The sequence below is a fragment of the Epinephelus fuscoguttatus genome, linkage group LG19, assembly GCF_011397635.1.
Source record: "Epinephelus fuscoguttatus linkage group LG19, E.fuscoguttatus.final_Chr_v1".
Lineage (NCBI taxonomy): Eukaryota > Metazoa > Chordata > Actinopteri > Perciformes > Serranidae > Epinephelus > Epinephelus fuscoguttatus.
Window position 1 is genome coordinate 15,363,689 of NC_064770.1, and position 23,412 is coordinate 15,387,100.

At 40.9% G+C, this 23,412-nt stretch overlaps 2 protein-coding genes across 6 annotated transcripts; both read right to left on the bottom strand.

Annotated features, from left to right (window-relative positions):
• Window positions 1–303: 303 nt before the first annotated feature.
• On the bottom strand, window positions 304–15,661 carry tlk2 (tousled-like kinase 2). 5 transcript variants are annotated; one of them, XM_049562370.1, is made up of 22 exons: window positions 14,955–15,659; window positions 13,775–13,857; window positions 12,195–12,272; window positions 12,032–12,101; window positions 11,902–11,945; window positions 10,509–10,607; window positions 10,145–10,180; window positions 9,949–10,050; window positions 9,636–9,728; window positions 9,320–9,430; window positions 9,017–9,153; window positions 6,669–6,821; window positions 6,512–6,578; window positions 6,290–6,387; window positions 6,102–6,183; window positions 5,468–5,559; window positions 5,246–5,335; window positions 4,950–5,119; window positions 4,304–4,442; window positions 2,161–2,272; window positions 1,789–1,896; window positions 304–1,566 (listed from the first exon to the last, which is right to left on the bottom strand). In XM_049562370.1, the coding sequence occupies exons 2-22, from the start codon at window positions 13,853–13,855 to the stop codon at window positions 1,393–1,395; spliced, it is 2,136 nt and encodes a 711-aa protein (XP_049418327.1). In that variant the 5' UTR covers window positions 13,856–13,857; window positions 14,955–15,659; the 3' UTR covers window positions 304–1,392. The 5 variants fall into 5 exon arrangements, with proteins under 5 accessions (XP_049418327.1, XP_049418325.1, XP_049418328.1 ...); XM_049562368.1 differs by having other exon boundaries at window positions 6,512–6,821; window positions 14,955–15,661; XM_049562371.1 differs by lacking the exon at window positions 10,145–10,180 and having other exon boundaries at window positions 14,955–15,658.
• A 252-nt stretch (window positions 15,662–15,913) lies between these two features.
• Window positions 15,914–21,171, bottom strand: mettl2a (methyltransferase 2A, methylcytidine). The gene is made up of 9 exons (XM_049562373.1): window positions 20,981–21,171; window positions 20,090–20,178; window positions 19,519–19,781; window positions 19,180–19,229; window positions 19,029–19,089; window positions 18,791–18,930; window positions 18,575–18,681; window positions 16,643–16,708; window positions 15,914–16,525 (listed from the first exon to the last, which is right to left on the bottom strand). The coding sequence occupies exons 1-9, from the start codon at window positions 21,133–21,135 to the stop codon at window positions 16,362–16,364; spliced, it is 1,095 nt and encodes a 364-aa protein (XP_049418330.1). The 5' UTR covers window positions 21,136–21,171; the 3' UTR covers window positions 15,914–16,361.
• Window positions 21,172–23,412: the final 2,241 nt, after the last annotated feature.

Here is a 23,412-nt window from a genome sequence, read left to right on the forward strand (position 1 = left end):
ATGTGGCACTGGTCTACGTTTACAGTCTGTTTTCTGGCAGTTAACGAGATGTTTGATCCACTTAATTGTCAGAGAATAACTTAATTCTGAATGTGAACAATGCAACCCATTACTACTGAGAAAAGTGGATACATATCTTCTCTAGAACATATCTTACATTTATAGTCTGTAGCCAATGTTCCTTAAGAAGTGAGGAACAAAACGTATGATTTGTGTCAGCTGTGTTGTTAATAGAGGGATATTCCTTCAAAGAAAGCAGTGATGCCAAACCCTTTCAGACAGAAGCCCAGAACAACAAACACATTTTAACCAATAGTATTTAATGGTTTATGCAACTCTCTGCTAAGGCCCAATCTCCCCCAACAGTACTATTAGGTAAACCAGTCCCTTGCATTTTATTGGCCAAAAATAAATTCAAACATACCTAAATAAATATGTGTTTATGGTAGGGGGTCAATCAAAAACAATAACAGTTCTAATTAAAAGGCAACTTGAAAAACACAACAGTTTTCTCCACAAAACTGGTTAAATTGAAAAGTTTTTTAAAAAATGTAAAAGGGGTCATTTCCTCAACAGCTTCCACTCCATATCAAGTAACACGACTCTAAAACCATTCATTATAAAAACGGAGGCGGAACACTGCCACCAACTGGAAGTTATAAGCTTTGGTCACAGGAGTTTGACGAGGAGATGGGAGAGGGTAAGGGGGAATAGTAGCTTCTGTCCCTCCTCGTCACAAACTATCTGGGTCTGGAATTTAAGCAGGGCACAGGATCCCAGAACAGCGGGTTGGGTGACATAGTGCCATAGATATTTAGGGTTCAATACAATAACAGGCCAGACTGGTTCTCTCAGCTAGGTTCAGGGAGATAAGAACAAACAAAATGTTTGAGCTTGGGGAGTTCAGACTACCTCAGACCAGAATGGCTCATGCATGGGTGTATGTGTGAGTGCGTATGGATATGAGGCCTTCCGCAGTCCTCTCCGTCTGCCAAGCTGAAGCAGTTCTATACTTCTTTTATTTTCTCTTTTTTAAGCAGGAAAGAAAAATCCCAAACACTGAACCCCACTTTTCACCAACACAGTGCCAAACCTCGCCCCTTACTGCGTGAGTCGTCCAGGGCTTTGACCCCCAGAACAATGCCACCCTTTTGAGAAAGGAGGACAGGTAGGCTGGGGTGGGTGGACATGAGCGATATTAAGGGTGACGTGAGTCTCCGTTTCCAACCCGTCTATGCCTTCTCACCCACCCCTTGCCGTCGTCTGACCTGTTTCTCTTGGGCTCTTCATGGCAAGGTGGGATGCTGTTGGGAGGGGGGACACAGTGTAGCGTCTCCCCCGCCCCACCCCACTCTTTCAAATGGTTCAGTCAGTCAGTTAAGGGGCATGGGCTCAGTTTGAGGCGCTGCTGTTGGAGGAGCTGGATGTGGAAGCCACGGCCATGCCCGAAGTGCCCGAGGAGGCCACCGACTTGCGGATGTGGGGCATGAGGAAGGGGTCACTGGCCAGCTGGTGCACATCGATGCGGTCCTCCTTACGGTAGACTAGACAGCGCCTTATAAAGGCCTGGGGAGAGACAGAGTGAGATTGGAATGACTGAGAAAATAAAAATGTTCAGGGCAGATATCAATGTTTTGGTATAAAGATAAGATTCCTAAATATATGCATCCAAAAAAATCCATTCTGAAACTATGTATATGAACATGTGTAGTTACAGCACAAAGAGAAAATACAAGGGAGAAAATGAAGAGGCATAGATGGGATGCAAAAGCAGCGAGGTGCCAATACCTTAGCTTCAGGTGTGACTACTGGTTTAGGGGGGAACTGCACATCTGTTGCCTTCAGTATGGTGTTCTCCTGCAGGATGTCCTGCTGGGACTGGTTGTGGCCAAAGGGCTAAAGAACAAAGAGATAGAGAAGATGTGTTATTGAAACAAATGAAACATGAACTAAATAAATAAAGTGAATAGGTACAATTAAAGCGTGTGTGTGTGTGTGTGTGTGTGTGTGTTTTCAATACACTGTCCATAATAAAATATTACTTCGTCTTCCTCTAAGTCTACTTTTACATAAAAATGTTCCTCACAGTATTTTATTTACTTTATAACTGACTCAGTAGCTCCAATGTTTTGCTGCAACATATTTGTATGTGTCCCCTACCTTGCGGCCATACAAACACTGGTAGAAAATGACGCCAACGGACCACACATCCACCTTGTTGGAGATTTTGGGTGGTTCCTTTCCAACCACAAAGCACTCTGGGGGCAGATACCTAAAAGAGAAAGATTGTAATAACATGAATCAGTTTAAACAGATAAGACATAATGACACAAGACTAGAGCAAGAATGTTTTCCCCAACATGATCTGAGATCTCTGTCACCACATATGAAGTAGTCACATTGCCGACAACAAACAACAAATGCTGTGCACTAGGAAATTGTCAACAAGAACCAGGTCTGTGAGTTTGTTTGTGACTTGGACGAGTATTTTGTACACTTACATACTTATTCATATCTCAATGATACAACAAATATTGTGATTAAAGGCACTGTCCCACAAGATGTTTGTGCTGTGTGTTACTACAGTATTTTAGCAACAACAGCACTTTGCTGTTCACAGGTTGAGTACAGTTGGTATTGTTTTTCCCCTTCATAATCCCAAACTTTACATTGGCATCAAGATAGTGGAAAAAAACCCTTAACTTAATAAAAATTTATCGCACTGTACATATGTGAAACTCTCGGAAGCCCATTTCCCACTGGACAAAAAACACCATCACCCACTAGTGTTGTCAGGATACCAAAATCTTTGTTTCGGTACCAATACCAATATGAAATTAGATACTTTTCGATACTCTTTGGTACTTTTCCTAAGGAAAAGTCCTTTTGGATACAAACCTTTAGAACAATAAATAGTAGGGGTGTAACGGTACCAAAAAAATCATGGTTCGGTAAGTACCTCGGTACGGACATCACGGTTTGGTAACTCAAAAGTTCCACCAAGTTTGTGTTGTCTCGTGTTGTCTCCCTTTGCGAGGCAGACTTTCTCTTGTCTTTTTTCACGTGCGCCAGCTGTGGATGTTGATACAGGTGTTGTCATACAAACCACTTGTGCAATCTGTGCTCCAGTAGGGACAAGAAAGGTGTTTGTGTGCATAAATGAGTAAAATAAATTAACTAAATTAATGAATTGAATCAATTTCAAAGTACCGGTATTTTCCAAATGCAGTATAGTACCGTTTGGAATACTCTAGTACCGCGGTACTATTATAGTACCGGTATAACGTGCAACACTATCACCCACTAACATCTGGCTTTTGTATTTAATGAGAAAGGTTACAATCAGCATTCACTCCTGGGACAAATGACACTGCAGCAGCAGTGGGTATTGATTGGCTCCAGCTCCGATCAGCTGGTGCACTGGCAATGGGAAACGAGTCTACTGCCTATTAACAAATATTACCACATTAAAAGAATACACATACACATGCAGATTTTGGTGGAAAAGGAGTCTAACACTGAACCTATTTAGAAAATGCTGAGATATGCAGTGTAATGTGATTATGACCACTATTTATTTTTGGTTTAATATCTGTTAATAAGTCAAGTCTGCAACTTGCATGTTCTTTGCATTAATTTGTGAAATGACACACTCTGCTTCTGGCAAACTAGTCAATCCAGGGTGCTGTCAGACGTGGTAACCATATACTAGGACACTGTTCTATGTGCCATGAGAAAAGTCACTGCTGCAGTGTTTACAAAGGGATTTCAGGGATGTAATGTTTGTCAGTGTGAAGCAAGGTTGGAAGAGTTCAATTAAGAGGTGGTCATTCAATACAATTCGTATAATTATTTTGCCTTAGCTTTGCAGTTCTGTTCTCAGGATGAATTTAGTCACACCTCTTTGTTGCTTCCAACTGTGTTTATTGCTCTAGCACATAAGCGTCATATATCTATGTAAGATGCTTTCATTTATGCTTCATCAATACTTTATCAGTGTTTCAGCTTCCAACTCTGATTCTGCATCTAGAAACACTGATACTACAAACTTTAGATTCTGCCATTTTGTTTTTCCTTCTATAGTATAAAATGCCTCCATGCAGCAAAATAATGTTTTTGCTTTTTTTAACTGCAATGTGTTGTGGGAAAGCGCAGACATAGAGAAATATTTCAGACCTGTCTACTGAAAATAAATTTGACCCTTGAGGACAAACGCTCAGCAGAAAAAATATCAGGCCAATTTATTATATCACAGATGGTGGCAGCCCTGCAGCAGAGTGGCATCTTCCAGTGTAAATCTCACCAGTATGTCCCCGCTCCCTGTGACGTCAGCTCCATCCCGTCCACTGAGTTGTAGCTGTCGTCGTCCATGATCTTCGATAGGCCAAAGTCTGTGATCTTGATCTCCCCGCAGGCAGTGCCGTTCACCAGGAGGATGTTACCTGAGCAGGGCGAGGAGAGATGTACAGATATGAACTACAATCTCCGCATAGTTCAAGTTTATATTCACATTTTGAGTCTGAAATGACAATTATACTTGGGATGGTTGAGTTCTGCTGAATGCACAATGATTCCAATTATTTAAAAAATCAAACATTATTAAATTAATTTGAATAGAATAATGGGCAGCAACTGGATTGGATGCCAAACCATCTATCAAGACAATTTGTTACTGTAATTAGCCCTACAATTGTATTGTGTGTCCATCCATTAAGCCATTTGTAAATAACCAATGTTGGGCACCATGTGAACCAATTAAATTTCCCCTCTCATCACTACAATAGCTACAGTGGTTCAAGTGGTTAACTTAACCAACAGTTATGCTAATAATTCAATTTAACTGACAGTCACACTGATAATTTAATCCGAAGCAGAAGTGTACCAAGAAAATTTGAACAGAGTCATGCAAGCTCTTTGAGTGTAAGAGCCAGTGTGGTGCAGAGACCCACCAGGTTTGAGGTCGTAGTGGATAATGGGCGGTCTGATCTCATTGAGGTACTTCAGGGCGTTAACAATCTGCATGATGATGGAGCGGCCCTCCTTCTCCGACATAAGCTTGTGCTGCTTCAGGTAGAAGTCCAAGTCATTGCCCTCGCAGTACTCCAGGACTGTGCAGAACCTGCTCCACAACAAGGGAGGATTTGGTACATCAAATTGAAATTAAGGCTCTAAATTAACACAATCTGCATGAAAGGTGAGTATATATTTCGGAAGGGAAGCATTTGTTTAAAAGGAAATGACTTACGAGTCAGTGTCAAGCGAAAAGTAGTCGTAGAGTTTAACTATTCGTGGGTGATCCAGCTCTTTATGGATTCTATATTCTCTGCACGCGTGTCTGAAACAAAGAACATTTCCAACATTTATTTCAAATGTGGATGATACACACAGTGAATGTAAAGCATTAATACTCATTCATTGCCATTGTAGATGTACTACAGTGTTGCTTTGGAAATTGCACAGCACTCACTTGTGATAATTTTCCTTCTTCTCATCCCTCCAGTTCTTGTTTAACTGGTGGATTTTGACCGCAACATACCTTTGCTCTGTTAAGTCAAAGGCCTGGAAAATAAATGTCTCTTATTAGTGAGGAGCTGCATTTGGCATGACTTTGTTTTAGCTGCAGCAAGGCTCACATTCACATTAAATGGCTGGGTTCATTCATCATTTTTACAGCGATGACAGCAGGTTCTTGGAACAACTCACACTCTGGCACAATCATTTACTTAGAAATGTTGATGATGTCAACTTAGTGTAATGCAATGAAACACGCATCCTCAAATATTTTCCAAAGTATGCGCAGCACAGCCGCTCCGCTCGCTTTGAAGAATACGAGCAAGTTAGTTTTCACCAGTGTAACACCACACCACTTGAATCAACTCACAGCATCACTCTTTTTTAAGCAACAGAAAACTGGTAGTTAGTGCAAGGCTACTGGATAAGATTGCACCAAATTCTGCCTGTGCTTATGACCTAATTTTTTTAGTTTGTAAAACAACTGTAATAATGAGTGGCGATGCTACTGTTTCAGTGTCTATTAGTTTGACATTATTATAAATTAAAAAATAGAAACTGGAATGTCTTAATGGCAAAGTTTCTCTCACCTTATAAACTTCACTGAAACCTCCCCGTCCAAGTAAATGGAGTAGCAGGTATCGGTCATTTAGCGTCGGGTGATCTTTGAATCTGGACAGGGTGAGAAACAACTCAATTAAACAATTAAAATTAATCGGAGGACAGGGACACATCAGTACAGAGAACTACCAAAGGGCCATATAAGAAGAAATCGTACTGAGAATTATCCTCATTGTGGATCCTTTTCAGCTCGCGAATGTGCAGGTTCCGCACTCGCTCCAACCTCTCCAGCTCTGCCTGGATCTCTGCCTCCTCCTGCAAAGAACAACAAACTAATATCAAAACCTGTGCAGTTAACAAAACAACTCAAGAAAAAAAACGACCACAATAAAAAATGATATCACCTAAAATAAAAAAAAGTATACCAACAAACCATTACCTTCTTAAGATGGCCTAGTCGTAGCTTAAAGATTTCCTCTTGCTCGTGGTACTCTGCCTGTGATAACCTGTGAGGATGCAGAACAAACCTCAGTACAACTTCTGATATGCCAGCAGGGGCAAAACAGCTGGATAAATGAGAAACAAAAGCATCATACGTTTCACTTTCTGTCCCGTTGGTTTTGCTTTTGCGTTTGTTTTGCTCCAGGCTTGGAGGTGGGGTCTGGGCCATGGAGGGCGGCTTGCGTTTCGCCAACAGCTTCCTCTGTCTTTCAATTTCCTCGCGCTGGGAATTGATCCTTTCTTGTTGCCTGAAAACAGATGACACATTGCAATGACGTAAAGACCTAATGCATTTATCAGTTTGTGTATGATCTGATGTACACTTTGGCTACCTGACTGTGATTCTGCCTTTACCTCTTCAATGGAGGATGTGCTTATGATAAATGATGGTCGAACACAGGATTTAACACTTTGCATTCACACATGCAAGAATCATTTTATGTAAAATTCAAAAGTTTCTGCATACAATGACACAGTATGTTTGTCTCATAGCCCTTTTCCATACACATGTACTGGCTTGGCTTGACTCAGTTTGACTTGGCGTGTCAGCCCAGCATGGCAGGGATTTGCATCTTGATACAACAGGGCTACCTGCTCGAGGGAGTATCTTTAAGGTGAGACACTACAGGTGAGTAGGGTAATACATGATAATAGATATCATCATGAAACTTCCTCACTTCATTACTTACAATAGTATGAAAAAAAATGTATTACAAGTTTTTAAAAATTTTAGGTTTAATTATGCAAATTGGCATTATCTCATTGAATATGCACTAATTTGCACATTTTAGGAAGATAAATATGAACATCTGATAAAGCCAGGTGCAAAATTCTTTTTTTATTTTGTTTACATATAAGATGAAAAATGTTACAGAGAGATTTAAGGATATCTGCTTTTATTACCTAGAAAAATCAAAATATACTGTCCATAGCCTTTTCGCCATATTTTTGGGAATTAAATGTCACATATATCGGGCTAGGAATGCTTTATTAACAAATCACTCTGTAAATATCTTCAGAATATAGCTAGGTGTATAACTGGAAAGTTTGGTGTACATAGGTGCTACAGATGCTGAGATGTTTGACTTGGAGTATGACAAAAAAACTCATTTTGAGAAAACGGCATTCAAAGATTTACATAGGGAAATTTAATACATTTGCTCAAAACAATTGCTCAAAAACAGAATAAATGTTCAGTCCCTTAGTAATAATAATATAGTATATTTCAAGCTCATGAAAATTGATCATTTAATAAATGGACAGGCATATAAGGCCTACAACTGTAGTAACCCAACTAAACATATTGGCCTACACTGAACAATAGGGCTGCAACTAACGATGATTTTCATTGTCGACTAATCTGTCAATTATTTCTTCGATTAGTCGATTAATCATTTTATCGAAAAATGTGTTAAAATGTTGAAAAATGTACTCACGCCAAAGGGTTTTAGTTCACCGTCATGGGAATGTGTAAAGCTGCCAATATTTGAGCGTAAGAAGCTGCAATAAGAGTATTTTGGGGTACTTTTATAGTACCTTTCTTTGACAAATGAGTCAAACCGATTAGTCGACTACAAAAATAGTCACCGATTATTCTAATAGTCGATAAGACATTGACGAGTCGACTAATTGTTGCAGCCCTACTGCACAATGCTAACTTTTTGGTAAAATCAAGAGCAACTTACTGCCGCAAGTAGACAAAATGTAATAAAATAAACATCTAAATGTATAATTTGACTGTTTTCTTTATAGCAGTTTGAAAGAATACATATTCAAGGAGTAAACTAGCCCAAAATCGCAAAATTGACAACCGCATGAAAAATCTATGTTTTTGCCTGCCATGTCTCGTCTTAACTGATCATGCACTTATCGTGAGTTGATGACGTTTAAAAGCAACGCTGTCTTTAGTGCTGTCTACTACTACACTGTGAGACAGTGATTGGTAGCCAGCTACTTATCAACGTGGATTTCCAGGCTGTTGTTCTAATTTTGCTTGGCATCTACCACTTTTTACTTGAAAAACAGAGACTGAGACCACTGAATGTTGTCCCTGAATGACGATGAAGCCCATCTAACATCTCCCCCCATCAACTCAGCACAACTTGGTGCATTTCAGCTAGTCATGGATATGCAAATCAATGTGGCATAGTCTGACTCTGTGCCGCCATAAGTGCCAATGGAAAATCCCCATTATATTTATGTAAGACTTTACATTTATAACATTGCTGCCAAGATCTGAGGGTTTATTGTTTAGGTCACAAAAATTGGTTTTCACTTACATTGATATTTGCACAATACAAAACTGACTTGGGTCATTAATTTCATAATAATATCACATGTAGAGGAGTGTGTTGTTATTTTTGGTTAGTGTGATTTTGCCTGTTAAACTAGCTGTTACCTAAAAATGATAACATAAAGAAAGTGTTAAAGGAGAAACCCTCACTTGATAAGGTTTTGGAAAGCATATCCATCCGTCCACTGCTCAGTGAAAGACGCTCCATGCCTCACTGTCGTGAAGTGACCCAGTCGAAGCCTGTCTTGCATGCTTTTGTCCCGGCACGCCATCTTCTCCTGTTTGGACTGGAGGGGAGGACAGACAAATACAGGCATCAAACCAGTGCAGCTGATTCCACATGGCTTATATAAGGACTTCTAAAACTAGCTAATGCCACAAAACCCACAATGACCCACTCGCTTTGGAAACTAATAGCTTGAAATAAGTCACGGTGCTATTAGACAAACATACTTTTTCAATCAGCAGTTTCTTGGACATGGTCACACACTTATTTAAGCGCTCCTTGTATCGTTCCAGCATCCTCTGCTGCTCATCAATCTGTCTCCTCAAATCACAGTTTGCCTGGAGAAGAACATACAAACAAGTGGAAAAAAGGCCAGGTAAAAGACTTAACTAAACGTCCACTTATTTATTCATGTGCAGACAGAAGGAATGTGTAAACTCTAACATGCTTCCAGTGAAAAACCAAGACAGACAACATGATATTCTCAAAACCATCAAAAATGGCAGGCAGAGTAGCAGGGATGAAATGTAATGAGATTAGTACCCGCAGCAAATCGTCTATTCGGCCCTCCTTCTTCTCCAGGTCAGAGTTCTTGTTGTTCTCCATTGCTGTTAGTTTCTCTATGGTAAGGTCAGACTACAGGGTACAGTGAGCACAAAAACAGTGTTTATGTTAATGGTGGATCATTCTCTATCAGTGAAAAATGTAGTAGTAAAATCTAACAAATACTTGCAGTTGCTTATTGGTTTCAAGTTGCCCATTTATTGGTTTATATACCAATTATAAAATAATTACCTTTTGAATTATAATATAATCTTATTGAATTATAATAAGAGATTAGATAAATGTCAAGTACCTGTGTGGCTTTGTGGAGCATGTGAAGAGAAGCAGGCTTCAGTGAACACGACGAGTGCTCTGTGTTCACCGAGCTTATGGAGGAGGGGCTTCCCTGCTGCACCTGGAAGGCAGAAACATTCACCCAGTAAAAACCCTGCGCAGACAGAGGGCGTCTTAATGTGTGAATTTCATCACATTAAAGAAATTATCGAGACCTGCAGCTGCCAGTCATGATAAAACATGAGACCAATCTGGCAAAAGAAATGTGCATTAAATTGATGGCCAGAAACTGAAGACACTCAAATGAACAATGAGACGTATGCAAGGCTGGGTTCAATTCTCAACAGACTAGCACTCAAGAAAGATTCATAACAAGGCTTTTTAGTTTTACTTGAAAAGATGCAAGATATAAACACATTTCTGTACAGTGTTTACAGACCACATCTGATTCTTTCCACTTGTGAGTAAACTTGACCTTAGTGATGTTAATAACAAGCATGGAAGAGAGAATGCCAGGACAGAGTGTTAAGAGATTAAAATCAAAAAGCATGAGACAGGTCATAGAGCAAACATGCTCACCGTGACAGGGGGGTTGGAGAGGGAGTGTTGTGGGGAAGAGCGGACCACTGGTGGAATTCCCCTGGCAGGGCTGGTACCAGGACCGCTACCTCCCGCAAACTGACAGACACGCAAAGACAGAAGAAAGAAGTTCAATGGCAAGACCAAGATGGGTAAATAAAAAGGCGGGGGGGGGGGGGGGTTAGAAATAGGGCTGAACAATAAGAGTGCAATTAGACTAAGTGATCAATTTTTTAAAAGTTTGTCTTCTTCTATATTCTTCTTCATCTGCATTAAAACAATTATTATTAAAAAATAAATATGAATCTTACTAATCTCCTGATGAATCACACAAACTGACTTTGACTCTACCACTTGAAACTATTTGGATAACTGAAAGCCTTGATGTAAACATGTTGTTAACTTGTCCTGCTTCAGCTTCCAGATTGTGGCCAGGATGTTGACGCTCACATAGTGGCTAACCCTCTTCACTTCAGCAGCAGTTAGGAAGCAAGACATGGGAACTTTGCTTGGTCTTGATGAGCTGCAGCATTTATTCATGGACAAAACGGCACCTACACTGTACATTCACTACCACTTGACAACTATTACTACTATTAATTCGTTCTCTGCTCTGATTGCCAATACCTGTCTGCTCTCACCATGTCCACCATCTTCTTCTCTCTCGACAACACACTCCCTATGCACGTTACACCGCTTCCTAATTGGACGCTAAAACAATCTGATGTTCACTCGCTCGTTTGCATAGTGTTTCGCAATGAAGATGTCCTAACCTGATCTGTGTGTCAGCACAGACTAAGTGACTTGTTGCTTGTTTGAATAAACACTAGCCCTGGCCTTTATGAAGGTTTGCGCACCTACAATCTGTCTTCAGAGCAGCTACAAGCCATTACTTATGCTCGCTCAGGGCTTGACAGGCTCCATGAATATTGTTGTCACTTGTAGTATATCTGGACACTTATTAATGCTCCATCCACCTGACTTCGCTCACTCGCTGAAGGTTAGGAAGGGCTGTTACGCTATCCTTACAACAATGTAATATGTAAACGTGGATTGCACTTAAATCTGTTTTCACACAGTAGCACTGTGAGCATCAAAGCTTGCCTGTAGCATTTTACGAGTTGTTTTCTTCATCTTCTCTCATTCGCATATGTCACATGGAGCGTAGCGCAGCATGTACATGTGAAGCTCGCGGGGTAAGGTGTTTCTGCCACTTTGCCTTATGAGAATTGCATTCTATCACATTGCGATATCGTTTTGAATTTGATTAATTGTTCAGCCCTAATAAGAAAGTCAGTATGGAAAGTTAATACTGAAGCATTTATAGAGAACATGAGCTTTGCTGAACAGACACCCAGTACAACAAAAAACAAAAACATTTTATGCCACTCACCTCAAAATAATCACTAATTTTATGCCCCCTTGCACCTGCTTTGCCTAGAAAAGAGAGAGGCAGGGAGTTTAGAGAGAAACCAAAAATTGGGATACATGATGAAAGGATCACAGCAGTGGCACAATCTTACCTTGGCTGCTGTCAAAATGGTCTGCTTTCCGTTTTCTCACTCTCTGGTCATTTGCTTTTTTCTCAGGAGTCTGTCAAAAGAAGCGAGTATGAATCAACCGCATGCACAATAACAGGAACATGGTTGGCCTTAACAATTCTGCTCATTTGTAACAGAGACTAACCTCTAGCTCTTTGTCACTGAGCGAGCCCACGCTGCATAGACTCTGATTGGATGACTCATTTTGGTTCTGACCCGAGCCCTGTTAAAATCAGGTAAAGATGAATAAAAAATAAAGCACAAGGAGATATTAAATACAGATATGCATAAAACATGCAAGAAATATATTCCACTTAGTCTAACTTACAAATGTGTGCACAAGTACTTGCTATGTATGCATGCACTTGTGAGAGAGAGTGCACGACGCAAGAGTTAGAAAACAAAGAGTAAAATGGGTGAGAAACTGAGAGAGGGGATGGCTAAATACCGTCACCATTAACTTCCCACTGAATCTCGACCTGCATCAGTCCTAATGCTGGTTCCCTAGGTGATGCCTGTCAGTCAAATGAATCACATCAAAATTCAGCAGACACTGTCCAATCAGGGAGAGATACTTAGTCATTCAGAGCACACTGGAGCTCTCTCGCTGAACCCTCCTAAAATGGCTGAACATTAGGCATGCTGCTGGGGATGTATTCCTCCCTCTGTCTGTCACCTTTAGATAATGTCATCCATTTTTCTCCTGTTCACCGTGGTCTTCACCGTTCTTTTCTTCTCCTCCCTCTGGAGAAAGCCAGTGAAAGATGCTTTGCTTGATTTAAGAATGACAGCTTGTTTTTACCCCTCCCAGACACCTCGGTTGTTTGATCAGATCTGGTCAAAGGGAAATGCACTAGCCAACAATTTTAGTGGGCCCTCTCTGTTCCATTACCAAAAGTTCTGCTGGCCCTTTGTCCTCAAAGGATAACAATTTCCCTTCCTTTATACCAACTCAGTGATAACAGAGAGAGCAGCAGTGCCACAGGGCTGTTCAAGGTCAAGAAAAAACTCCATGCTCCTCTGTGACATTGAAGAGCTTTTAGACCACCAACTCATATTCCTTCATAGCCATTTGTTGACACACTTCCCTCTCACTTCCCCCCTACACACATTGCATCTCTAGTCATACAGGGCGGCTGTGGCATGATGCCTTAGCGAGAGCCGCCATTTTCTCTGCGGCAGCAGCCATGCCATGCTCTGGGCTCAGCTCTGCCTATGGCTGGCACAGGGCCCACTCCTGGCGCTGACTCTCGCTCCCTAACTGTTCCAAGATCACCTTCCACAAAGACGGCTCCATCCATGTAGCGAGCAAGAGGGTGGAAGCTAAATGCTGCCTACACTCATCACACCTGGTCAAGAACTATTTCTGCATTCCTCTTCTGCCTTCACTCCTCCTCCCCCCTACCACCCTTGTCCTGTCTGTGGCCTTTTTGGCAGGCATCACCACTTGCATATGCAGTCTCTACATCATGAGCCAGGGAGAGATGCCATATCACACCAGCCAAAAAACACAGACACAGCTCAACCTTCTCCAGAGACAGACAAAGAAAAGGAGTGGGGCCAAGCTTGTCCAGGCCAAACAGCAGAATGATACTGAGGCAGAGTGAGACAAAGAAAGGAAGAGGTTCACAAAAATGTGTAATCAAGAAAAATCTGTGATTATAAGTACTTTGACAGGAGGGTGTTCTTATGCTCCACCTCAGCGACATGTGCTGTAACACAAACCTTAGCCACGCCGACCCCAGTGAAGCGAGCCTCCAACAGCTCCTGCCGTCGGGGGTCCAGGCTATGCAGTTCTTCCATCATGGCTGCAGAGACAAGAGCACAGATTAAGGAAGGCGTTGTGGGGTCTGGTATATTCAAGTGGGAGTGACGGATCACTGTTTCAAAAGGCATTGGTTGTGATGAGTCATGGCTGTTTTTAGCTATATGGATGTGGAAAATTCCTGTTCTGAGTCATCAATAAGCCTGACAATAATGTTTTCCACTATCATGTGTGTTCAGCAAGCACCAGCCATGCAACTCGAACACCCAGTGAAATAATCACAGCACTGAAATGCACCAAAATACAGCCAATAAGAAATACCAAATATGCATCAAAGACTTGGGCCAGATGTGTAGAGTCACTGCCTGCAAAATTACAGCATCATGTGATAACACCCTGGCATTATGGGACTAAGTTACATGGCGCTGGAGTTCTGAAAGGTCACTAATGGAGGGACTGCCAAGTATACTCATAGCAATGGAAAAGGCCACTATAGACAATAAGTGCCCAGCTTGCTAGCCTGTGCAAAGGTTAACGTTTAAGTTACACGCCCAACTCTGTGTCAGTGTGTTATCTATAGCTTGCATACATTAAATGAATAGTGTAACCTACAGCATTCGTGTCCATTTTGGGATAAATTCAAGTCACTATTCTTGTGTAACTTTATACGTGATTGAGTTTGCTGGCTCAGCTAACAATACAATTTGAAACACCATCAGTGAATGATAGCTAACATTGGATAAATGAGCTAACAAGCCTACAGACGTTGGCCATCATCACTCAGCTAGCATTGCAATCTAGGAGCTAACGGTTAACGCTAGCTAGTAACATTAGATATGATTTTGTCAAATAACGTACCCAAGCAAGGCAAACTGTGATTTATCTCGGTCCAATAACAGTTGTAAGATTACATAACTTTAATGGCTCACACAACTACTATCCACAACAATAAATTATTTTACAAACACACGTAAGATGGCTAGCGTTAGGTAGCAACATGCTAACGTTAACTCGTCTGTCAAAAAGAAGCATCTTCTCGGTTCTGTGTTGTCAGGTGCTGCTGCCACGACGCTTGGACACATTGTAAAATGAACCCCTTCTAGATACTTTAATTTTTCGACAACCTGACGAGATACTTACTGCAATTCAATATATTTTCGGTCCTCTGGAGGGCCTGTTGTTAACCCTGAAACCGTCCCCGTTGTTTCCCCGGTGCACGGCAGACCCTCCCAGGCTAGGCCGCATCCACAGCCGCGTCCCTCGCGTGCTGTCTGTTAACGATGAAGACACGGGAGTGTGCGGTGTAGCTCAAGGTAGACGACGGTGGATTCCCTCGGAGGCCTCGACAACTCCGGGTATCCCAAACCCGCGTTGCTGTGCTCCTTAGGCGGGGATCCCCATCATATCCCTCTCGCCGAGGACCATACCGTCCCTATGTCGGGTATCTTGCTCCACACAATGGCGACCCTCGAGATTCTGCGTTTTTCACCAGGTATAAATGATGTCTTTAAGCTCTTTAGGCGATAGTTACCCCTATCTTTTTCTCCCCCGGCGGTGAGATCAATTTCGGGTCCTGGCTTTCAGCTCGATCAAAACAAAGTTCGGCTCCAGTCGCCTTCCTCGCCGCAGGGAAGAAACCAATCTGTTTCGGAAGTTGTGCTGTTGCAGGCGTTTCAGCTGAATCCGGATCGATTCGGTTCGGTTCTCATGTTTTTACAATGTAAACAATAATCAGTAAAATCTCATATTTTCTCGTGAGATTGTTCAAGTATTTTCACCTTCGCTCAGTCCACGCCTGCCCCAAATCTCTTGTCTGGACCAATGGCAAATCCCTCTGTACACAATACAATTTAACAGCGCCCACCCAGGCAACCATCAAAATGATCACTTATCAGAAAGTTGCCATTCCCATGACGCTCACACCCACATGCTCAACTTATATAATAACCTTACATTGCAAATTTAATGTTTTTTAAGTCGCCATTCAAACATAAGATAGATGCATTAATAGAACTAAAGCAGTAGCCTTGTGCCCAATATTTTTAACGTGATTTCTTTAACAAAACACTTTGAGCACAGCATTCGAACACCAAAGTAAATCAGGTTTAGATTTTTATTGATTTTGCATGTACAAAAAGGTCATAAAGTTATCTTAAAAATCATGCATTTTATTCCAAAACATCAGCTCATTAAAACAGCATCTGTCAGAGTAGAAACACTGAAACAGGGGTAACCAGCCCTCTCTCAGCTTACTGAACTCATCAGCATCAAATGAGAAAATCTTCACTCTCATAGGCAGAATTGTAGCACCATCAGGAACTTCAACCATAAAACAAGTCCATCAACATCACCACAGCTGGATTAGTCTAAGGCTTTTACAGCATTTAACTATCCAGGTGCATCCCCCTTAATCACAATCATAATGGAGCGTCTCAATGCCACATATCCTTGGAGAAAGGGCCAGGCACCGCCTTGATTTGATCTCCTAGCTTCAGTTGTGGTTCAGCTGAAGTGACAGCCAAGCCAGGCATGTTGTCCCCCTCTGTCTCAGCCCTGCGTCTCAAGCGGCAGAGCTGCAGCCTTGCGATACTTGCACTGGATCCACACCCTGTACATGGTGAGCTGTTTGCCTCTATTCACCTGCAGCCGTCTGTCCACAAGGTTCTGCACTTTCTCGAGCCCTGCTTCAGTGAACATCTCATGGAGCTCATCTGAAACACAAAGCACAGCATTATTATCATATACATATAAATATATATACAATTAAGGAACAATCATGCAAAAATAATCCAAATAAATCTGTGTTAACACAATGTCTTTATTTTTACCTTGAGTAAAGAAATACACTCTTGTTCCATCCCCTCGGACGTAAAAGTTTTCTGACAGACACCTTCCTAAAAGAAGTAAAGGCACACAATGTAACTATTTTTTATTAATGCAGTGCTGTTTTAATTTGCAGTATACCATTAGAAGTACTGCATATGGAGCCCAAGTGTGACAGGTCTTGTGCAGCCACACTTGTTGTTACTATATATTAATGGGAAACTTTTTTTATTTTCTTACCTGAACCCTATTTTCCCATGTTTTTGTGTCTAAGTCACTAATGGAGACAGCTAATTTTAAAATTGGGCCAGTGCTAAGAGACCGCAGCAGCTGCAAAGTAATCCCTCCATGCAATTGTGCACAGTCATTTAACGTCCATTTAGAGTGCTTGTTTTTGCCACTGACAGGCTCATATTGTTGTTGCAAGTGTCTGACATCATTGAGAGGACCCTACAAATGTTTTTCCTTTGCTGATCCAATCTGTTTGTTAGTGTGTGTAACCAAGTCTCACTCAAGGAGAAGTGGCGTTCTGAAATCTGGCGGACTTTTCCACATCGTTGAAATCAGCTAAATATTCAGCCATGACACTACACAACAAACTCTTCCCCACACTCCTCTCTCCATCTCTCACTAACGTTTCCATCATTGTTTTTCCGAGTTACCTCTTGCAAGATTTCAGAATGATAATTCTCTTTGAGCAAAAGGTGATAATTATTTTATTTTTCAGTAGAGTCTGTCAGTGGCAAAACAAGCACTTTTAAGTAAAGTGAACTGTAAACTGACAGTGCACAATTGCCCACAGGGATAACACTGCTGCTATTACTGCTGTTGCAGCAGTCTCTCTCAATACTAAAATTATGACGCCCAAAATTCAGATGGAGGGCAGCAAGTGATAAATCCATACACCACATCAACTGGATATAGAAGAAACAGACGACATAAAGAGCTGGATGAACCTTCGGGCAGCAGAAATGGATCATCAAAACTGATCCATACAAAATGAAGAGTCTAGTGGATTATAAGTGTTTTGTGTGCTGTTGTGTCGATGACAGAAACGACTGCGATCTCGTTTTTGGCCAGGTGAGAAGATGTGCTTGAGTACGACTGTCTTTTTTATTTCAACTATTGCAACTGTACATGGATGCACTGCTGTCAGGCTAACATTACTAGGTAACGTTAGCTACTGTTTTCTACGTACTAGGTCAACTGTTCCCAGAGGTCTGGTGAAGCACTGTTAAAAATCTGGATCGTGGCTAAAAACGGAGAAGCTGTCACACCATGTAATGGGGCATGTTTAACACAACGCTTCAGAATTTTACGTTTGACGTTAGTTGACTCCAGACTGAAGACGGAAGGTTTTTGATCCACATCTGCTGCTGTTTCTCAGTGACTTCTTTCTCTTCTCCCCTTTACTATTTTTGGGACTTTAAGTGGTATCTGTTTTTTCCCTAGTTAATTGTTTGTAAAAGCCGTAAACACCACAAATTGTAGACATTTGCGCAGTGTTGGTAGCCTTTGCCACCAGTTGCCTGCCCTCCATCTGGACAGCACACTGATCTATGACGTCATGCAAATAAGCTACACTGGACTTCAAACACTGTTGTTGCCATTAGTTACTTAGACACAAACATAGGAAAATAGAGTCCACGAAGAAAAATGTCCAAGTTTCACTTTAAGTGTGGTCCATATTAGTCTTTCACATATTTAAAGGCAGCATACTTTGACTGTCATTTAAAATGGACAGATACAAACAGTAACTTTGGTGTGACCTAATGCAGCAGTCAATTCTAAAACTGTGCTACCACAAAAACAGACCTTAATGAAAGACATCTTCCAGGATAAACACAAGTAACAGGCCATGAATAATGGACCCTTCTGGACCTGGACGATCTGAACAGCTGTTTGGACCAGAGCCACAGGACTTCATCCTGACTAACCTTTCTTAAAGCGAAGCTGTGCCATATCGTAGCGTCCATAGTCCCTGAGCAGCATCACTCCCCCAGGCTTCAGCAGCCGGGCTAATCTACTGATGGATGCCTGCATTCTGAGACAGGATGAAACTTTAAGACAACCAGTACTACATTAAATGACCCACACTGAGTGGAAACCAAAGAGGCGAGGAGAGGAAGAAAGCCAGAGAAACAAGTTCATACTTGTTGGGATGCAACGCTGATAACACAAAGATTAGCACTATAACATCAAGGGTTCCATCGGGGATGGGGTAATTGGCTTCCACATCACTCAAGTCATGAACAAAGGCGAAGCAGCGCCCAGGGTCGTACTCTGGATTAGTCTGAAGACAAGAAATCAATGTTAATTCATCAGTTAGCCCACAGCCCAGGAGATGAATACATATATCAACACATCATCCTTTCATTAATCCTGTCTCACCTTGACTAGCTCCACAGCGGTGCTGGAGAAATCACAGCAGTAAACAAAGAGTCCCGGGTCACTGCAAAGAGCAAAGCTGCCGTTACACCTTCAAGTGCACATCATAAGACACAAGCAGAGAACAGTGTGTCAAACATGGCTTCAAACTTACTTGTTGGTCTTCAGTATTGGGAAAACTGTGTTGCCTACACCGCAGCCAACCTGTCCAATACACACAATTAATACAGCATTTGTTTTTTTAACTCAATGTCAAACTCAAACACATACAAAATTTGTCTCAAGAGAATGAATCCTGACAAAAACAGAGATTGATCATTTTCAACAATGCTCAGTATAATTCACCAACACTTTAACTTTGCACCAAATGTCACTGAAACCAGTTGACAATCTGTTCAGATGACTTATGTAAATATAACAGCAGCCATTTTGCTTTGTAATTCAATGTGCACAGCTCACATTTAGCCAACTTGCTCACAAATGTGTCTCTCACCTCCAGAATGCGATACGTGGCCGAGGAGCCAGGGATGTCACCGTCACTGTGAGACAAAGCTGCAGCTTCCCTTCTCTGTTCTTGATCCAGACTATCCTGCTGACTCTCATCTGTGCCAGAGACCCCGAGGCAGGACTCATGGTTACACTGTGGGGCCAACTCTGGGAACTCTGTGAACAGCCAGTGACGGTCTTTGAAGAAACGGTTCTCGTGGATTGTGTAAAAGTCATTCCAGAACTCATTTGCCCGGCTGTCGTACTCATCTACAAAAACAGGTAAGGCAGAAAATGCAAGAGTTAAAGTCATTATCTAGCACATCTGGCCATGATGACAAATCATCACAATAAAGCTTAATGCAGCTTAATAATACAAAAATGTCAAAAACGAATTACAGCCACAAAACATAGAGAAGCATTCTTCAAGGTAATTTTCTGTATCATTTTCCACAATAATCACACAAAAATGAGATGAAAATAAATGCATATACAACACTGGGGAATGCCGTCCTCCTGATTAGAAGCCGGTCACACTGTGGCATTCATGTGTATGAGCTGTGAGTCTCGACAGCTACCTTGTTTCTCTGGAGGAAGTGGCTGATTGTTCTCTAAGACCTTCTTCCTTGCAGATGCTTCTTGTTCCTCAGTCCACTCCACATTGTCCCTGTTAATAACACAACACTATTATCCAGTGGATGAATAACAGCACAGAAACACTTGACCTGACTTGTCCGGAGGTACTTATAGTTTTCCAGGTTATATTCAGATAGGGCTGGGAAATAAGGGACAAAGTGAAACTTGGGACAGTGATACATGATATCACATTTTATCTATTAATATCTGCAAACATGTGCAAACTAATAAGCTGATGTTTAACATATGAACGGCATGAAAAGGTGCAGCTTTCACACATGATATATGGACACAGACTTTACTCTGTCCAGTCACCAATAAATTACAAATTTGTCTAGACAGTAGCATGCAACACCCAGTATCGTCAGACTTTCAATATAGATAAGGAAAAAAAAATCATCAGAATAATACAAAACAATATAACCTAAAACCTTTCACAGGAAAAAATACATCACGTATAATGTTAATTTTGGCAGCAGAATGGAGTTAGAGTACTAGATACCATCACTTTATTCACATATGATTATTTAAATGTAATTATATTTTTAAAATTTGATACTATATGGCCTGATAATTCACTGTATAAATAAATATATATATATATATATATCATCATGAACATTGCATTAGCATAACAAGACCTATCATAACAGAGAGCTGTAGCTTCTAAATAACAGCTTTGACATTTACTTATTGTCAGATATAACCATTTCAGCCTTAGCTAATCCATCTGACTGATGTGCCACCACTGTAACAGGGGGACAGAGGCTCTGTCAGAGATGGACACCAAACATCTGTCTGTCCTTCTAGGTCTCTGGACTAAAGACACCCACCACGCGTTGTGCTGGAAGACCTGCCGCGGGTCAGTGAGGAAACGTGTCCCGAACTGAGGTCTCTTCACGTCTCCAGTGGCTGAGTCTGACACAGGCAGTCCTGTTTCGCTGCTGCTGTCTCCCTTCACACCGACCACGGCACGGGGCGCCGCCATGTTCGAACTGACGCGACGGAAGAAGGACCGTGCTGCGTTCAGGGACAATCGGTATGGAAGCCCATTTCCGCCAATGAAGAGAGCGAGCGAGAAAGATTAAAAGAAAAGATGAAAAAATATGAAAGCGCAGTATTTGTAATAATAATAATAATTATAATAATAATGATAATAGTAATAATAATGATAAAAATAATAATGCTCACGTCAAGTCAAAATTACGAGATGAAGAGTCATAATATGACATAAACAGTCGAAATTCCAAGTTAAAAAGTTAGAAATTAAGAGACAAAAGTTAAAATTACTAGATTAAAAATCAAAATTAAGACAAAAATTCATTATAGAGGGATAAACATTTAAAATGTTCAAATAAAAAGTTAAAATTATGAGACAGAAAGTCGAAATTTTGAGATAAAAAGTCTAAATTATGGGCCACAAATGTTATTAGATTAAAAAAAAAATTAAAATGCGAGTTAAACAGACACAACTATGGGATTAAAACTTTTTAGTTCTGAGACATAAAAACAATCATGACATAAAAAATTTAAATTACGAGATAGAAATTATGAGGGAAAAAAGTAATTGTGAGAAGGGAAGTAGAAATTGTGAGAAAAAAATCCCAATTTGAGATAAAGAGTGATAGTTCTCAAAAAAAGTCTTCCTTAGAAGATAAAAAAAAAATAAATTACAAGATAGAGTCAAAATTATGAGAAAAACGTCATAATTATAAGATAGAAAGTAAAAAAAAATATGAGGAAAAAAAGTCATTATTATCCCATGCAATTAAAAAAAGGAGGAGCAGCTCTTTTGCGCGAGTTCTCCAATTACCAGACATATTAAATTAGGACTAAAAATATAAATGTAACTCATTATGTCCACATTTTGGGAAAATTAATGCTGCAACTTACCTTTTCAATGCGATAGATGCAGAGATGGCTCTGTAATTATGTTGTTTGGATCTAAATATTTGCTGTAGACATGTTTTCACTTTGTCACTGTGGTCACACACAATAACTTGAGACACATTTCATCATTTATTCTGCATTTTACAGACTAAAGTATGTGCCTCTTCGTCAAAATCCAATGAACTACACTTCTCACTGTCCTAAGAACAGACTGCATCACAGGGAATGTACAGTACATGAGCATAAATAAATAGTTGTATAGTTGCAGTGCATAAATAGTTCCAGTCATGTTATCATCCAGCTCTGTAGTGTACAGTCTACTGTGGGCTGCTTGACAACAAAATGATGTGCACACAACTTACAGGCTGCCTCTCTCAGGTGTGCTGAAGCATTTGAGCAGTGCAATGTTTATACACTAGAGGGCGACATCACATTATCTTTGCTGTGGTCCACCGGTGTCAGTCTGTCCCACATGTATGAGGAGAATACCTGGACTGGAGATGCACATTTATCACTTTTATCTTAACCCTTGTGCATTAGCCCATTTCTCGCACTTGCAAGTCTTTGCACAGAGCCTACAGCTATTACTTAATAACTTTCTATCTTTAGCCTGAGAGATTCACTGATAAATACTTTGAAAGAGAGCAGCCACACGTTAAGTGTTAAATGTGACTTCCAACATGCATAGTGGTCAAAGCAGCGATGTCACTGTGTTATATTAATCTTCAGGGGCTCTTCAGACTCTTCTACATTTTTATGCACATTTCCAGTTGCATGTGCTGCAAGAGCAAACCTAAAAGGTTAATTATAGATGGAGAGCGACAATTAGCTGACCTGGTAGTTGTGTTAGGAGGTAGGTGACATCTGGACTGAGATATTAGATTTACAAAGATGGCCCCATGGTGCTGCAGATAGACACGCTCATCATTTAGAATACTGATGACTGACAGCAAAGATGCTACATACCAATGACCAAACAAAATGGTAATGCTACATAAGAGCATTACCCAAGATTCACTCCATAACAAATGATACCAAATACTAGAATAATAAAAATCTTGCTGTACAAGTAAACAGGAAACCAGTGCCAGTAACACATTCTGCACAGTTGTTGGAGTTTTACTGGTACTCATTCATTCATCTTCTAACCGCTTCATCCTCTTGAGGGTCGGGGGGGGGGCTGGAGCCTATCCCAGCTGACATTGGGCGAGAGGCGGGGTACACCCTGGACAGGTCGCCAGACTATCTCAGGGCTGACACATAGAGACAAACAACCATTCACACTCACATTCACACCTACGGACAATTTAGAGTTACCAATTAACCTAGTCCCCAATCTGCATGTCTTTGGACTGTGGGAGGAAGCCGGAGTGCC